Source organism: Penicillium riverlandense (assembly GCF_028828495.1).
Source record: "Penicillium riverlandense strain IBT 135883 chromosome Unknown utg000006l_segment0_segment0, whole genome shotgun sequence".
In the NCBI taxonomy this organism is placed as follows: Eukaryota; Fungi; Ascomycota; class Eurotiomycetes; order Eurotiales; family Aspergillaceae; genus Penicillium; species Penicillium riverlandense.
In genome coordinates this window covers 2,513,242-2,525,557 of record NW_026643197.1, presented here as the reverse complement: position 1 = coordinate 2,525,557, position 12,316 = coordinate 2,513,242, and the positions used below count along the sequence as shown (strand labels likewise).

Below are 12,316 nucleotides of genomic sequence, written 5' to 3'. Positions count from 1 at the left end.
GTTTTAATTTCTTCCTTTCCTCTCTTTTCTTCTTTTTCAATCCCCATGTATTGCTAGCAGGCTATGTCTTCTTTTTTCTACTTCTTTTTTGCCTCCAGACCCTGAGCATATCTCATATCTCTACCTCTGGCTGGCCCTTCTTTTATTCTTCTTTCTTTTTCTTCTTTTTACTTGAATTTGCTTGGTTTGGTTCCTTTTAAACAGTCATGCCGTTGACCAGATTGCATCGAGTGGGTGCTGCTGCGATCTCCTGTCAAACTATCCCGCCCCCAATTTTTCATCCTGCTTGGGGTTCCTATGGATGAGGCGGGCTATTTGTGCTTCAGATGTGTAATTAGCAAGCGGCTTTATCTAGAGAGGAAGAGGAGGAGGAATGAAATGAAATCGATGAAAATCTGTACGTGTAAGCCCTGCTGTGTACTACTACCTCTTAAGTGCGTCGTGCCTTGGTTCCCTGGTAGACCTACAGGAGCAGATGTGCGACTTAAGTAGGTATCATCATCGTTTCTAATCTGTAGATCTATTTAATTATCTTCCGCAGGCATTGATTAATATCAGCCACCTGAAACAAAAATCTGGCATGAGGGCTAATCTTTCACCAATCACTCTCATTACCATCTGTTCCAATCATCGTCCACCCTTTCCCTTGGGCATGCGGCGAACGGCTCCCCATATTACTAGGCCCGACAGGTCCCAGCGGATAATTCCCTTCACCCGTCCGATGCCAGCCTCTCTCAGCGTTGTTCGATTCTGCCGCGAGAGCTCCAGTGCCAGACTGGCTATTGCCGTACTTGGACGACGAACGGACAGTCGAGACGAACGCAGTCGTACAGGACCTGAAAAGTGGCACCATGGTAGGCAGACAGGCCGAGATGACGCCCGCGGCCGCTTCGACGACGCACCAGGTTTCGGTGGGAGCGAGAGTCCAGGCGATGTCGGAGATCTCGTAATTGAACATGAGGATCAAGCGGTAGACGCTTGCAAAAACGACACTATAATTCGGGTTAGCTATAACCCCTCCAATAATCCAAAAACTCCGCAGCTTGGAGACTGTAAAGGAAGAAGATGGGGTCCTGCATACAAACTTCCGCTCAGGAACACCAGGAGAATAGACACGCGTTGCCACAAGCTCGCCTGCAGCCGCCAAATAAGACGTGCCGGTAACGCCAGAATAAAGATATCCGTCACAAAATTTGGCACACCGATACCGATCAACGCGGCTTTGTTGTTGATGCACTTGCCGGGAAGACGGGGTATATACGAGGCAGCTACGGGTATGCACTGGAAGATAGCGACGAATTCGGCGGATATCATCCAGGCGATAGTGATGGCTCCCAAAATATACCCACCGATCTTGGTGGTGCGGACAGGGAAGATGCGGTGGTACATGAGGAGGACAGAGATTTTGATGGTTGCGATGGCGGCGAGGTAGAGCGGTTCGAAGGCGAAGATCAACTGTCCATAGTTGTCAGTGAGGCCATCGCTTTCCCGTTGTTGCATGAGCCCTACCTTGTACATGGCTAGTCGCTCAGCCCCGGAGAGGGTGAAGCCGTGTCGGCCCAGGCCAGAGTGGACGCCTTGATAATTGTCAGTATAGATTCTAGAGTCGGGCTAATAATGTGTTGAGACAGACAGGCGAGATTGACTGCTGCAGCAGCCACCACAAAAACCTGTAGCAAGGTGAGTGAGTACTCTGTGACATGGACTTAAATCGAGGCGACAAAAGACTCACCAATCCGGCAATCAACGTGTAATCATCCATCCCCCACGCCATTCTCTTCATCCGGCGCGCTGTCAACCTGAGCACCACGAAAACGACTGCCAGCACAGCGAGCACGATGGTCGTAACTCGCTGCTTGAGCTGGGTCGATTCGTTCGCGTCGTCTGGTCTCATGTTGGCGACATAGTCCTCTGATACGGGAAGAGGAAGTCTTGCGAAGCCCAGACGGATGAGAGATATAGACATAGAGAAGATGACACTCACTAAAGAAAATAAGCTAAATGACGAGCCATCTCCGTTGGCTGCTTCGTCGCGGCCCCCATCGAATCCGAGGGCTAGAGACCCAACGCTATGACCTCAATCCTGCAGTCGCATGCTTTTTTGATTTGTCTATTCCAAATTTAGTCTAATTCCATTAATCCTCACACGTTTAGTTATCGGGCTGAGGATCCCATGTACGCACTAGTGCCTCAGGACGCCAACTAATCTCCAATCCCAGAGCACATCCAAGAGGAATGATTACCCACCCACCCATACTCCACCCATACTGAGTTCATCCTCCATGTAACCTCAAACTCAGATTGAGTTCGCCAACACTTGTCTTCTTGCGTCGCTGCTGGTTAGGCCTGCCCAGCAGTCTGTTTTGGCCCCTAGCACACCCGTCTTGATACCCTGGGTGTTTCGTCTGAATTAATTATTAATACCCCGCCCAACCTTCAGTCTGCGCTGAATCACCTAAAGACTTTGGCGGACGACGTTACATAGTTGCTTCGCTACGTGATGTATTGACTACACTCGCTGACTAGGGAAAAGACGTTGTCGTTGTGGCGCAGCCCTATGGTGGTGATGAGGCAGTGAATAAGACTATTTATGGAGCTGCAGGTCAGTCAGGTGGAGTTGTGGAGATCATTTTCGTGTCTGCACTGCAGAAAGGGCCAGAGCTTGTTGGGTCCATTGGAAGGCAATCTTTTGCTTTCGGTGATGATTGTGCTATATATAACTGCCCTTCATACGGTATACTGATGTATGTAAATCCATCCATAGCTATTTATTATTATTTTGTTGTGTATTTTTAAGGTCTTTACACAGTCCACTTATACTCAACTCAAACCGAGGTCCCACGTGGTATCCGAGTACTACCCACAAGCCGGTCGCACAGTAATAAACTCGATGCACCAGGTCCATTATTATGCCAAAATTTATTTGCCAACACTGTGGTATTTGACATATATCCAGCTATACATTGTCTACTTCAGTAACGTAGGCTCCCTCCTCTTCTTCCAAAGCAATTGGTCCGGATAACTCCTCGTCGGTAGGCTGCGCAAAGAATCAGCTAGATTGTATTCCCTATCAGGAGCGGTGAGCCTTGATCCATATTTACTCATAAACTAACGAGCCGGCACACCATCTTACTTCCCATACAAACAAACCCATTCCAAAAACAGTGCTTCATCAGTTTTTCACCCATAACCCTCGAGTCACACAGACACAAGAACCCAAAAATAGGGATTTCTATTAGTCCTATATTGGTTTCCATCGCGATGTCTCGGAATTGGAATTAGACCAAGTGCCCATAGTTTATCTGGTTGATATCACATGACCTCGCTAGTCCCGATCGGGCGCCCAGTAAAAACACCTTTGCTCCTTCTCCACGCCTCGTTCTTCCTCGGCAACGATCATCCAGGAGGTGTTGTGCACCATATACAGAATGCCGCTTCCACCTGAACAAATCAACATCAAGCGCCGCCGCGAGGAAGAGCCCGTGGAGACACTGTGTACGGAATCCCCTCCCCCCGTCTTAATTGACCCCGCGATGTATATCTCTTGGCCTGATAGGGTTGTCTCTCTTTCTTGCATTCCTAACATAACTCAAACAGATATCCAATCTGCGCTCCATCAGACAAAACGTCGCTTCACAGACTTTGTCTTCCACCGGGTTCTTTTGGACGATGGCGGAAATCAGTCACCCGGTGGGCCCGCGTCTGCGGCACAGCGAGCTCTACGCAGTCCTAGGTCTGTGAGCAGCTTGAAGTTCCCTTCACGTAGTGCAACAGCAAAACAGTCTACCTCAGCTAGTGGCGTGCCCCTGGTGCGGGCCACGTCGCCCGGCGCCGAGTTCCGCGAGGCACAGAGGATGGCCGCTGCGAGGAAAGAATCGGCGGATAAGCACAAGCGTGCTGTGCATTCTCCTGCTCCGCCGACACCGCCAGCTGCGCCTGAAACCCCACCGGCAGCTCGTGAAAGTACTTCTACATCAATCGCGACTCCTTCGTCTAGCCGAGCACATTCACTGCGCCGGTTCCAGATTTCCCGATCTAGCAGTGCCAATCTTGGTTCTCTGCGAAGCTTGGGTGGTGGCATCCAAAAGCGCCGAGCGGATGGCCCAGCGCCTGGTGTGGCCGTTTTGGTCGAACAACTTCGGCGCGAACCGCACTCACGGCAGGCATCGATGGTAGCCCAGCTGGCCGTTCAGGCACAGATTGATGGTAGCCGCACGTCGTCTTTGCTGCACGAGAATGGTATCGAGGGTGCTGAACCCCCAGTTCGGCCCAGAAAGCGGCCTGTTGTGAACCAGGCAGAGAAGAAGTGGAGAGAGGAGCGGAAGGGCGCCATCTCTGCTGCCAAACAACATTTGTCTGATACGCTGGAGAAGTCCGCGCTGGCGCATAACACCAACTGGGATGATGAGTCAGAGCGTCTTGCTCGGGAACTTGAACAGGTTGCTCTAGAAATCGAGAAAGAGGATCAAGGCATGGATATCGAGGCGTCTAACGCGGAGTCTCCTTTGACGACGTATGTAACACCCGCACCAGGACCCAAGCCTCCTCTGAAGTATCAGCCACGACCTCCCAAACAGCCCAGGACTACACTGGCAACATCGCAGACCCCTGCTGAGAGTAATGAGAAGGGGATGGACAATGCCCCGGAGCAACTCGAAGCAGACGACAGTGATGGCGACTACGTCTACGATGTCTACATCCGGCGACCCATAGGAGAAAGTGAGATGCTTAAGAATCCACTCGCTGAATTTGAGTCGGATCAACAGCAAAAGAGCGTTGACTCAACACATGGTATCGGAGTCATCGTTATCACATCCGAGGACGAGCAATACTGGGAACATTTCGTCGAGGACGACGAGGAGGAGTGGGACAGCGAAGACGCCGACTCGAATGGTAAGTTTCTATTTTCTTTCATTTGTATGGGCGCGTTGGCAAGGCCTATAGTTGAAGGTGTTCGGGGTTGTCTGTCTTGGGCCTATGCTAACTAGAACGCAGCCGAAAATAACCCCGCCAACGATTATCCGGATGAAGAGATATCTTCAGACGAAGACGACCCGACCTCGATGTTTGGCACGTATCGTCGGAATTCATCGGACGACGATTTCAACTTTGATGATTCGGCGAGTGAGAGTGGCCGTCCGAAGTTTGGACACGGACGCTTTGATGGGTATGCGGATTCAGACCACGACAGCTGGTGATTTGAAGGTTGCATGCACCTTGTCTCTTGAAGCATTCCCAGCGGCTTGAAATGCTCCGAATCTGCAGGGAATAGCATCAACATTCGAACCTCGGCAACAGTCCTGGGTACATATTATAGTGAATTTGTGTGTCACTTTCAATATAGTTCAACTTGGCTAGCTTAACATACAAACATACAGTGCTCTCGATATTTCGGGGAAAATCGGTAGCATAAGTTACTGTAGTAGATACATTCAAAAATCAAGGTCCCGAGGATTCTTTCTTTCATGACGCGGCCTAAACTCTATCCAAATATTTTCCATATCTCTATCCATTTGATGCCACTATCCCCGGGACTTGCTCAAAACTCTACTATTCACTTTATCCAGTCCATGCTGTACTGCTTACTTTTCTCCGGGCCGATATTCCGCTGGGTGAGTCACGGTGGCTTCAATAGATCACCGGAGTTGCGCACTAGCTCGTATTTAGGCCAAACACCAAGTTTGCCAAAGTTTGCCAAACATGTCTTCGAGCCAATAGTTTGGAACAGAATCTCTCAATTTCTAGACGAAGCAGCCTGATTGGGACCTGGGGGGAGCCGATTAGATATTCTAGATCGATTGCTTTCGCAATACTGCATCGGGTTGGTAAGCAATATTTGGAGATAACGAGATTACTTCTGTTGACTTCTCCTGTGCTCTTCTATTTAACTTCCATGCATGCCTTCATAAAGAAATACCTTGACAGAAGTTTAAGAAGTGGTGGTCTTATCTGAAGGAAATCTTCTCTCGTCACCGAACCACCTGTATTGCCTAAGACGCTTGTGCAAGGGAAATACTTCAAGGACGACGATGGCCTCTGAACTTCCACCTCTGTTGAGAGATTCGAGGAGCAAAACAAAGGTTTCTTACAGACGACTAGGTAATAGTGGGCTATGGGTTTCGGTCCCCATACTCGGAGGTATGAGTATGGGATCGCCCGAATGGGGGTCATGGATTCTAGATGAGGAAAAGGTTTGTGCTCTGCTCCCAATCCAAGCACTAAAAAGAACCAGTTGTTAATGAATGAGTGCAAGGCCCTTCCACTGTTGAAATCCGCCTTTGATCGAGGACTGAACACTGTGAGATTCGATTGTGGCTCATCTTGAAAACTCATACTAAGTTTTACCCAGTGGGACACAGCGAATAACTACTCCAACGGCAAGTCGGAAGAGATTATTGGAAAGGCTATCAAGCAATATAATATCCCAAGGCACAAACTCGTCATCCTTACCAAGTGCTGGGCACCAGTTAGCGAACATGACAACATGTATGTTGTCCCATTTGCAGAGGAAATGCGCCAGGACAAGGATTATGTCAATCAATTTGGTAGGTACTGAAGGACCAAGTACCTAGAAAAATCACACACTAAAATTTGCAGGCCTTTCTCGACAGGCTATCTTCCACGCAGTAAACGCCTCCCTCAAACGCCTGGGTCTCGACTATATTGATGTCTTTCAAATCCATCGCTTTGACCCATTCACCCCCATCGAAGAGACAATGGAGGCTCTGCATGACCTCGTGCAGAGTGGCAAGGTTCGCTACATTGGAGCCAGCTCGATGAGGACTTATCAATTTGCGATGATGCAGTTTTGTGCTGAGAAGCACAATTGGACAAAATTCATTTCAATGCAAAACCAGTACAGTCTCACCTACCGCGAGGAGGAACGTGAAATGAACCGCTTTTGCAACGAAACCGGAGTTGGTCTCATTCCGGTGAGTTCCTTATCGGCCAATGCTCAATTACTACCTGTTTTCACTAATGCCTTTTGATCAACAGTGGAGTCCGCTTGATGCAGGACGACTAGCTCGTCCCGTTGCGCAAGTTGGTACCACCGCTCGTTTGGAGAATGTCAAGCCGAGTGATATACCAAAGGCAGACGTGGCCATTATTAATCGCGTGGAGGAGCTGGCCAAGAGGAAGAACTGGTCCATGAGTCAGGTGGCATTGGCTTGGATAAATAGACGTGTTGCTAGTCCCATAGTTGGCTTTAGTTCTGTGGAGAGGATTGACCAGGCTTCGAGTTACGAGGATCGGCTCCTGACGGAGGATGAAGAGAGGTACCTTGAGGAGCCGTACTTGCCCAAAGCAGTGGGTGGTCATGATTGAATTTAAAGTAGTGCAAGAAAACTGGGTTGCTCAAGATATGAACAGGATTTAAACCAGATTGTTCTTCGCTTGGTGGTCAACCGGTCTGCATAGTCCGCGACAGTCAATAGGTTCTCGAATGCATCTCAAAGATCGATGATTTTAGCCCCATGGAAATCAATATATTCATGGCTTCTAAAGAAGCTTTTACACCACACCGCTAAGTGACGGTAAATCAGTCACCGAAAATGGCTACCACGGACGGTATCCGGTGCCCCAGCGTTAAGACCTCTGTTCTCGCGTGCGCGCAGCTAGCTCATTTCCATTTACCATGGTGATGAAGTCAACGGTGGCAAGTCCTGCGGAGTCCCCAATTTCCCGACCGTTAACATCCCTATCAATTAGCCATTGATACCTTGCCTCAAGCGATGAAACTGCCTCAATCCGCTCTCTAGCATGCGGTCGTCCCGATTCGCATGTTGCCGATAGAGACCAAGAGGCAGATACTATACATTTAGGTAGCTCCTGGTCTCGGTCGACTAGATCGATATCGCGCGGCGGATCCGGTAGGACAAGTAGAGTTCCGTCATCTTCGACTGACAGCTTTTATTCTTGTCCGGACTTAGCGAGGCATCTGAGGAACTGCTCAACTTTGTCCTGGCGTAGGGAACCATGTCTGAGTGAAATGACCGTGTTGTTTACCCCAGAAGCTATAACTCCACTAAACCACACAGTGTAAATAACAAGTAATTGATGTAACTACAAATACATTGCGTGGTAGTGTGGCCAGCGCGAGGGTATAAGATGAACACGAGCAGTAGGAAAATGCTAGTATCAATAGATAGAGAACGGCAACCAGTGGCAAAGCAACCCTGCAACCCTGCAACCCTGCAACCCTGCAACCCTGCAACCCTGCAACCCTAGGTCAAAAACAGACGGGGAGGAAAACAGAGAGAGGTGGGAAGAGAAGCAGAGGTCGCAACTAACAGACAGTGAGAAAGCAGACAGCGAAAACATCTCCCATTTAACCACTACCATCTGAATAGTGACTCAGAGCTAGTATTGGATGGATTGGCCAAGCACCACCACCATCCCTACACACTCTCTCAGGTGAGTCTTATCACGTGCATTTGGTTACAGTATTGTCGGTAATTCTATCTATTTACAATGGACGCAGCTGTCTACAAGTCAGCCAAATCAGTTCACTTTCCCAGATGGCCTAAAGCTCTCGCCTTAGGCGTCCAGTTTACACGAATTGCAGATTTCCAGACAATGAGACCGCGCTAGTATAGCGTCAGGCTCATACGGACTTGAAATTGTTGTGGGCTGGCCTAATCATCGGCTCGGCGATGCAAGCATCATCACGCTATCTGACCCCGTTATCCATAACTACAGAAGTAACCTCGCGTGCCACGTGGATCGATCTTGGCGGGGGGCTATATCTTGAAACAGTAGGAACCAACCAGGATTGCGGGGTAACTTGCTAATAGTCACCTGCATGGCGATTTTTAACATTTAGACCTTCGGTTTCGGGAGAACACGGGGCGAATGAGGTTGTATAATCCTTGATTACAGGTATGTTGTTTTCTCGAGTAATACTAGTACCTATACTGTAGGTGGACTTATACTTTAGGGGTCGTAATGGAAAAAAGGTGTTGGTTTCCTTCACGTAGATCATGAACACCATGACTCGAGAGGAAGCATAGCCACCGTATGCGTATTACTCATTGGTGACTGCGCGTTTCGAAATAGCTATGCTTGCAGTGTGCACTTGCGTCCTAAATGCGCCAGGACTATTCGGGTATTTGTAGCACACCCTTGCATTTGGAACTCGGGTACTTGCGGCAAATTCTCAGTAGGATAGTTATCACAAAACGTTAATGCGTATATCTTCGTATCCATTGTTGGGTAATTCTCATACGGGATTATACAAGTAGTATCAGCAGGAGTACTAACCTATTTATGCCCAAATTACTAGTTAGTTTATCCAGAGACTAAAGGTCTACTAATATCAGGTTCTAATTAGGCTAAGAAATTATTCCTTCTAACTCAGCTGCGAGTGTAAATCGACAATAGCTTCCTCGCTTAGATCTTCCTACTAACATTTCTAGATAGGGGTTCGTATCTGAAAACGATAGCTGTAGAGGCTTCTACTTGCCTTCTAACCTTGTTAGTTCAAACATGAGCTCTCGTATGATTTGTTTGGAGTCAGTTACCAGATAAAGTGGCGTCTGCCCAACCAATTCGAGTTAGTGTACTAAGAAGCAGTACTACGGAGATGGCAAGAAAGGGGCGGGTTGGCTTAGGATCTACCTATAATACTTGATTCTGGCTTTTGTAATCGACTCTTCCGAGGAATCAATTCAATGAAGAGACGAGGGTGTGATATATATGATCACACATATGTATCTCTTCACTTTTGGTGTTACTACCAGATAATCCCTATGTTTGTTCCTAGTGTCTGTCGGAGTCTGCCTACATCTGGCAATATTTTGCGATATATTGGTGGGAACCAGATCAACAGTAAGACATACATTTCCCTGCCATCAGGCAATTATCTCCGATTATCATATCTGACGTCCACTTCGATGCTACTTTGAAGGAGTATACTCAATTATTTTCTTTGCAATTTGTTGGATTGATGCCCTGACCACTATCTGTCCCACTCCATACCCCCCGATGACTGATTCTGAAATGGTAAGTACGACTGATTAACTACATGTACCCAAGCCACGCTTTTCAAATGTAATACAACTTCCTGTATATCGTGCACAATCGCCCTGCCGACGTCATATTGTGGGTGCACCAGTAAGCCCTAATGGCGATATCTCCTCAACCCCTCCCAACAATAACAAAGCCAAATATAATTAAATATTTCTATTCATGGCTATGAAATTTGAACGTAGTAAAACAAACTAAAAGAAGGTGAAGAATGGGCCCCCATTCTCAAAACCGGTTTTCTTGGAATCGTCGAACGCCCAACAGCCCCCAAGCCGCGTGTACCCAACACAGTTAGGAGCGCCAACTAGGCACCAAGCGAACCGCAACGACCCCACGATTCTGAGTAGGAAGCCGGAGATTGAAGAAACGGACCGAATAATTGGGACCGAGCCTGAGGCTGGACCTCGGGAGTCAATCTTGATTTTCGCGGGGATGCAAAGTTCAAAACATGGGGGCCGTGGCTTGGATAGCGAGTGCTCTTTCACCAGTGTATGTAACTTGAAGGTCTACAAACCATAATATCTGACATCATAAGTCTACTCTAAATACTTTACTTTAGGTACTGCATGGGAAACTGTCAAGGGCAGGATCATCCAATGAAAGACATATGTCGCTGCCTTGTTTGGGGTTCAAAGTTAGCTCCCCGTCAGTGCTCATGCTCTCTCTGAGATCCAATGGCAGAGACCTGACTCGAGACTGAGATTGGGGATACAGGAAAAGAGGCGGACCAGGCTCCGTTATAACGAAGCATATTGCAGGATGGGATGATCAGTCTCGGAGCCAGGCGGATCGACACGGGCAATGAATTATCTCCCAGATCTTTTGCTTACGATTGAGGGCGTGCAAATCTCGTGCTTAGTACGGCCCGTCATCATCTGGGGCCAGTGCATGTATCGTATCACAGAATGCACATGACTACTCTCTCGTTACTATTCTCGCTTCGTGACAAGGCTTGTATACGAGGCTGGCCTTGTGCGGGGACCTGACATGTTCACCGACAAATTCAAAAAGCCACAGCAATCATAGATTGACAATAATAATACAGAAAAGGCTCGGGTTCGGTACTGTCAGAATAGCCAAAACTTGGCAATCGAACGCTCTAGAGGAGCTGGGGCCGAAAGATGAGCGGACCGCCGATCATGTTTGCTGTTGGACCCAGTCCAGAGAGCGATGGATCGATAGTAGATAATTATAGAACAAACTAATAGTAAGAGTCATGAGAAATAACAAAAAAAAAAAAAAAAAAACCAGAGGGCTGGAGTCCCGCCCAATGCCCCAGAGACGCAGGAAAATGTGAAAACGACAGTAAGCCTTCCAACTAATATGCCGATGTCCCTAAAGCCAGCGCCGTAAACCCACATAGAAGACAACAAACGCCGCCGCAGGTATCTTGTAAACATAAGAAAAACGAAAACCGCCCATGATCCACACAGGAGGATCGTAAGGTCATGACATATTGTGTCGCATAACCTCATCGTGGCTCTCACGCATCCACGGATACCAGACTTTGCCCCATTCGAGGACACCGAAGCGCGGCGCATTTGACTCCGCCGAGGACAAACTGGCGCCCTCACGCAGAAACTCGCCATCGCGCATGCGGCGTTGCTCGCGCAGAGTGGGACACTGCTTTTCCTTGATAAAGCGGTAGAATTTGCACTGGATACCCTGGAATCCGCGGCGCTGGCGGTTGGGGAATTGACGATTGAAGCTCTCGCGCACTTCCTTCCATTCCTGGCATAGGTCCACGCGGTGATACCAGATAAAGTACATTTCTTCCTCCTCGTACTTGGGGCGTGGCGGCCGACGTCGGTCTGTGCCGTTGGTGCTAGAGCTGCTGGACACCGAGTCGTACCGCTCGCGCGGCTGGTAGGGGTCTGGCGAGGAGGGCGCGGATCCAGATGGGCGGTAGGATAGGAACATGTGGTGGTGGTGATGTTGAGGGTTCAGGCTGCTATTGCTGCCGCTGCTCGCGTGTGTCGTTGCGGTGGAGACTGCGCCGGGACTTGTGTCATGGTAGCCCGGATAGCGACTATACCAGGGAAAACCCGGGGACTGTTGGGGATAGTTGTGGCTATGCGACGAAGAAGGTGCTGAGTACTCGCCATCATCCGTGTTCGGATTCAGCAGCGAGTCGATCTTCATTCGACTTTGGCGTGTGGAAGGCAGGTGGCCGTAAGAGTCTGCGTGTGTGGCCATAGCTTAGAACAATCCCGATGTACGCTGGATCTTGGCTGTATAGACAGCTGGTTCGATATTGAAAGGAACCAATGAGTAACTGGGAAAGAGGTGA

The 12,316-nt window shown here is 48.7% G+C and overlaps 4 protein-coding genes across 4 annotated transcripts; 2 read left to right on the top strand and 2 right to left on the bottom strand.

Moving 5' to 3' along the window:
* Positions 1–595: 595 nt before the first annotated feature.
* N7474_007219 (uncharacterized protein) lies at positions 596–1,894 on the bottom strand (the record flags this gene model as incomplete). The annotated part of the gene is made up of 4 exons (XM_057198629.1): positions 596–992; positions 1,082–1,577; positions 1,634–1,670; positions 1,733–1,894. 4 exons carry the CDS (start codon positions 1,892–1,894, stop codon positions 596–598), a joined length of 1,092 nt encoding a protein of 363 aa, XP_057052069.1.
* Positions 1,895–3,428: 1,534 nt separating this feature from the next.
* N7474_007218 (Iwr1 domain-containing protein) lies at positions 3,429–5,198 on the top strand (the record flags this gene model as incomplete). The annotated part of the gene is made up of 3 exons (XM_057198628.1): positions 3,429–3,495; positions 3,598–4,893; positions 4,996–5,198. The coding sequence occupies 3 exons, from the start codon at positions 3,429–3,431 to the stop codon at positions 5,196–5,198; spliced, it is 1,566 nt and encodes a 521-aa protein (XP_057052068.1).
* A 942-nt stretch (positions 5,199–6,140) lies between these two features.
* On the top strand, positions 6,141–7,326 carry N7474_007217 (aldo/keto reductase; the record flags this gene model as incomplete). Its single annotated transcript, XM_057198627.1, has 5 exons — positions 6,141–6,191; positions 6,233–6,298; positions 6,350–6,545; positions 6,598–6,932; positions 6,997–7,326. The coding sequence occupies 5 exons, from the start codon at positions 6,141–6,143 to the stop codon at positions 7,324–7,326; spliced, it is 978 nt and encodes a 325-aa protein (XP_057052067.1).
* Positions 7,327–11,472: 4,146 nt separating this feature from the next.
* On the bottom strand, positions 11,473–12,222 carry N7474_007216 (uncharacterized protein; the record flags this gene model as incomplete). The annotated part of the gene is made up of 1 exon (XM_057198626.1): positions 11,473–12,222. The coding sequence occupies one exon, from the start codon at positions 12,220–12,222 to the stop codon at positions 11,473–11,475; it is 750 nt and encodes a 249-aa protein (XP_057052066.1).
* Positions 12,223–12,316: the final 94 nt, after the last annotated feature.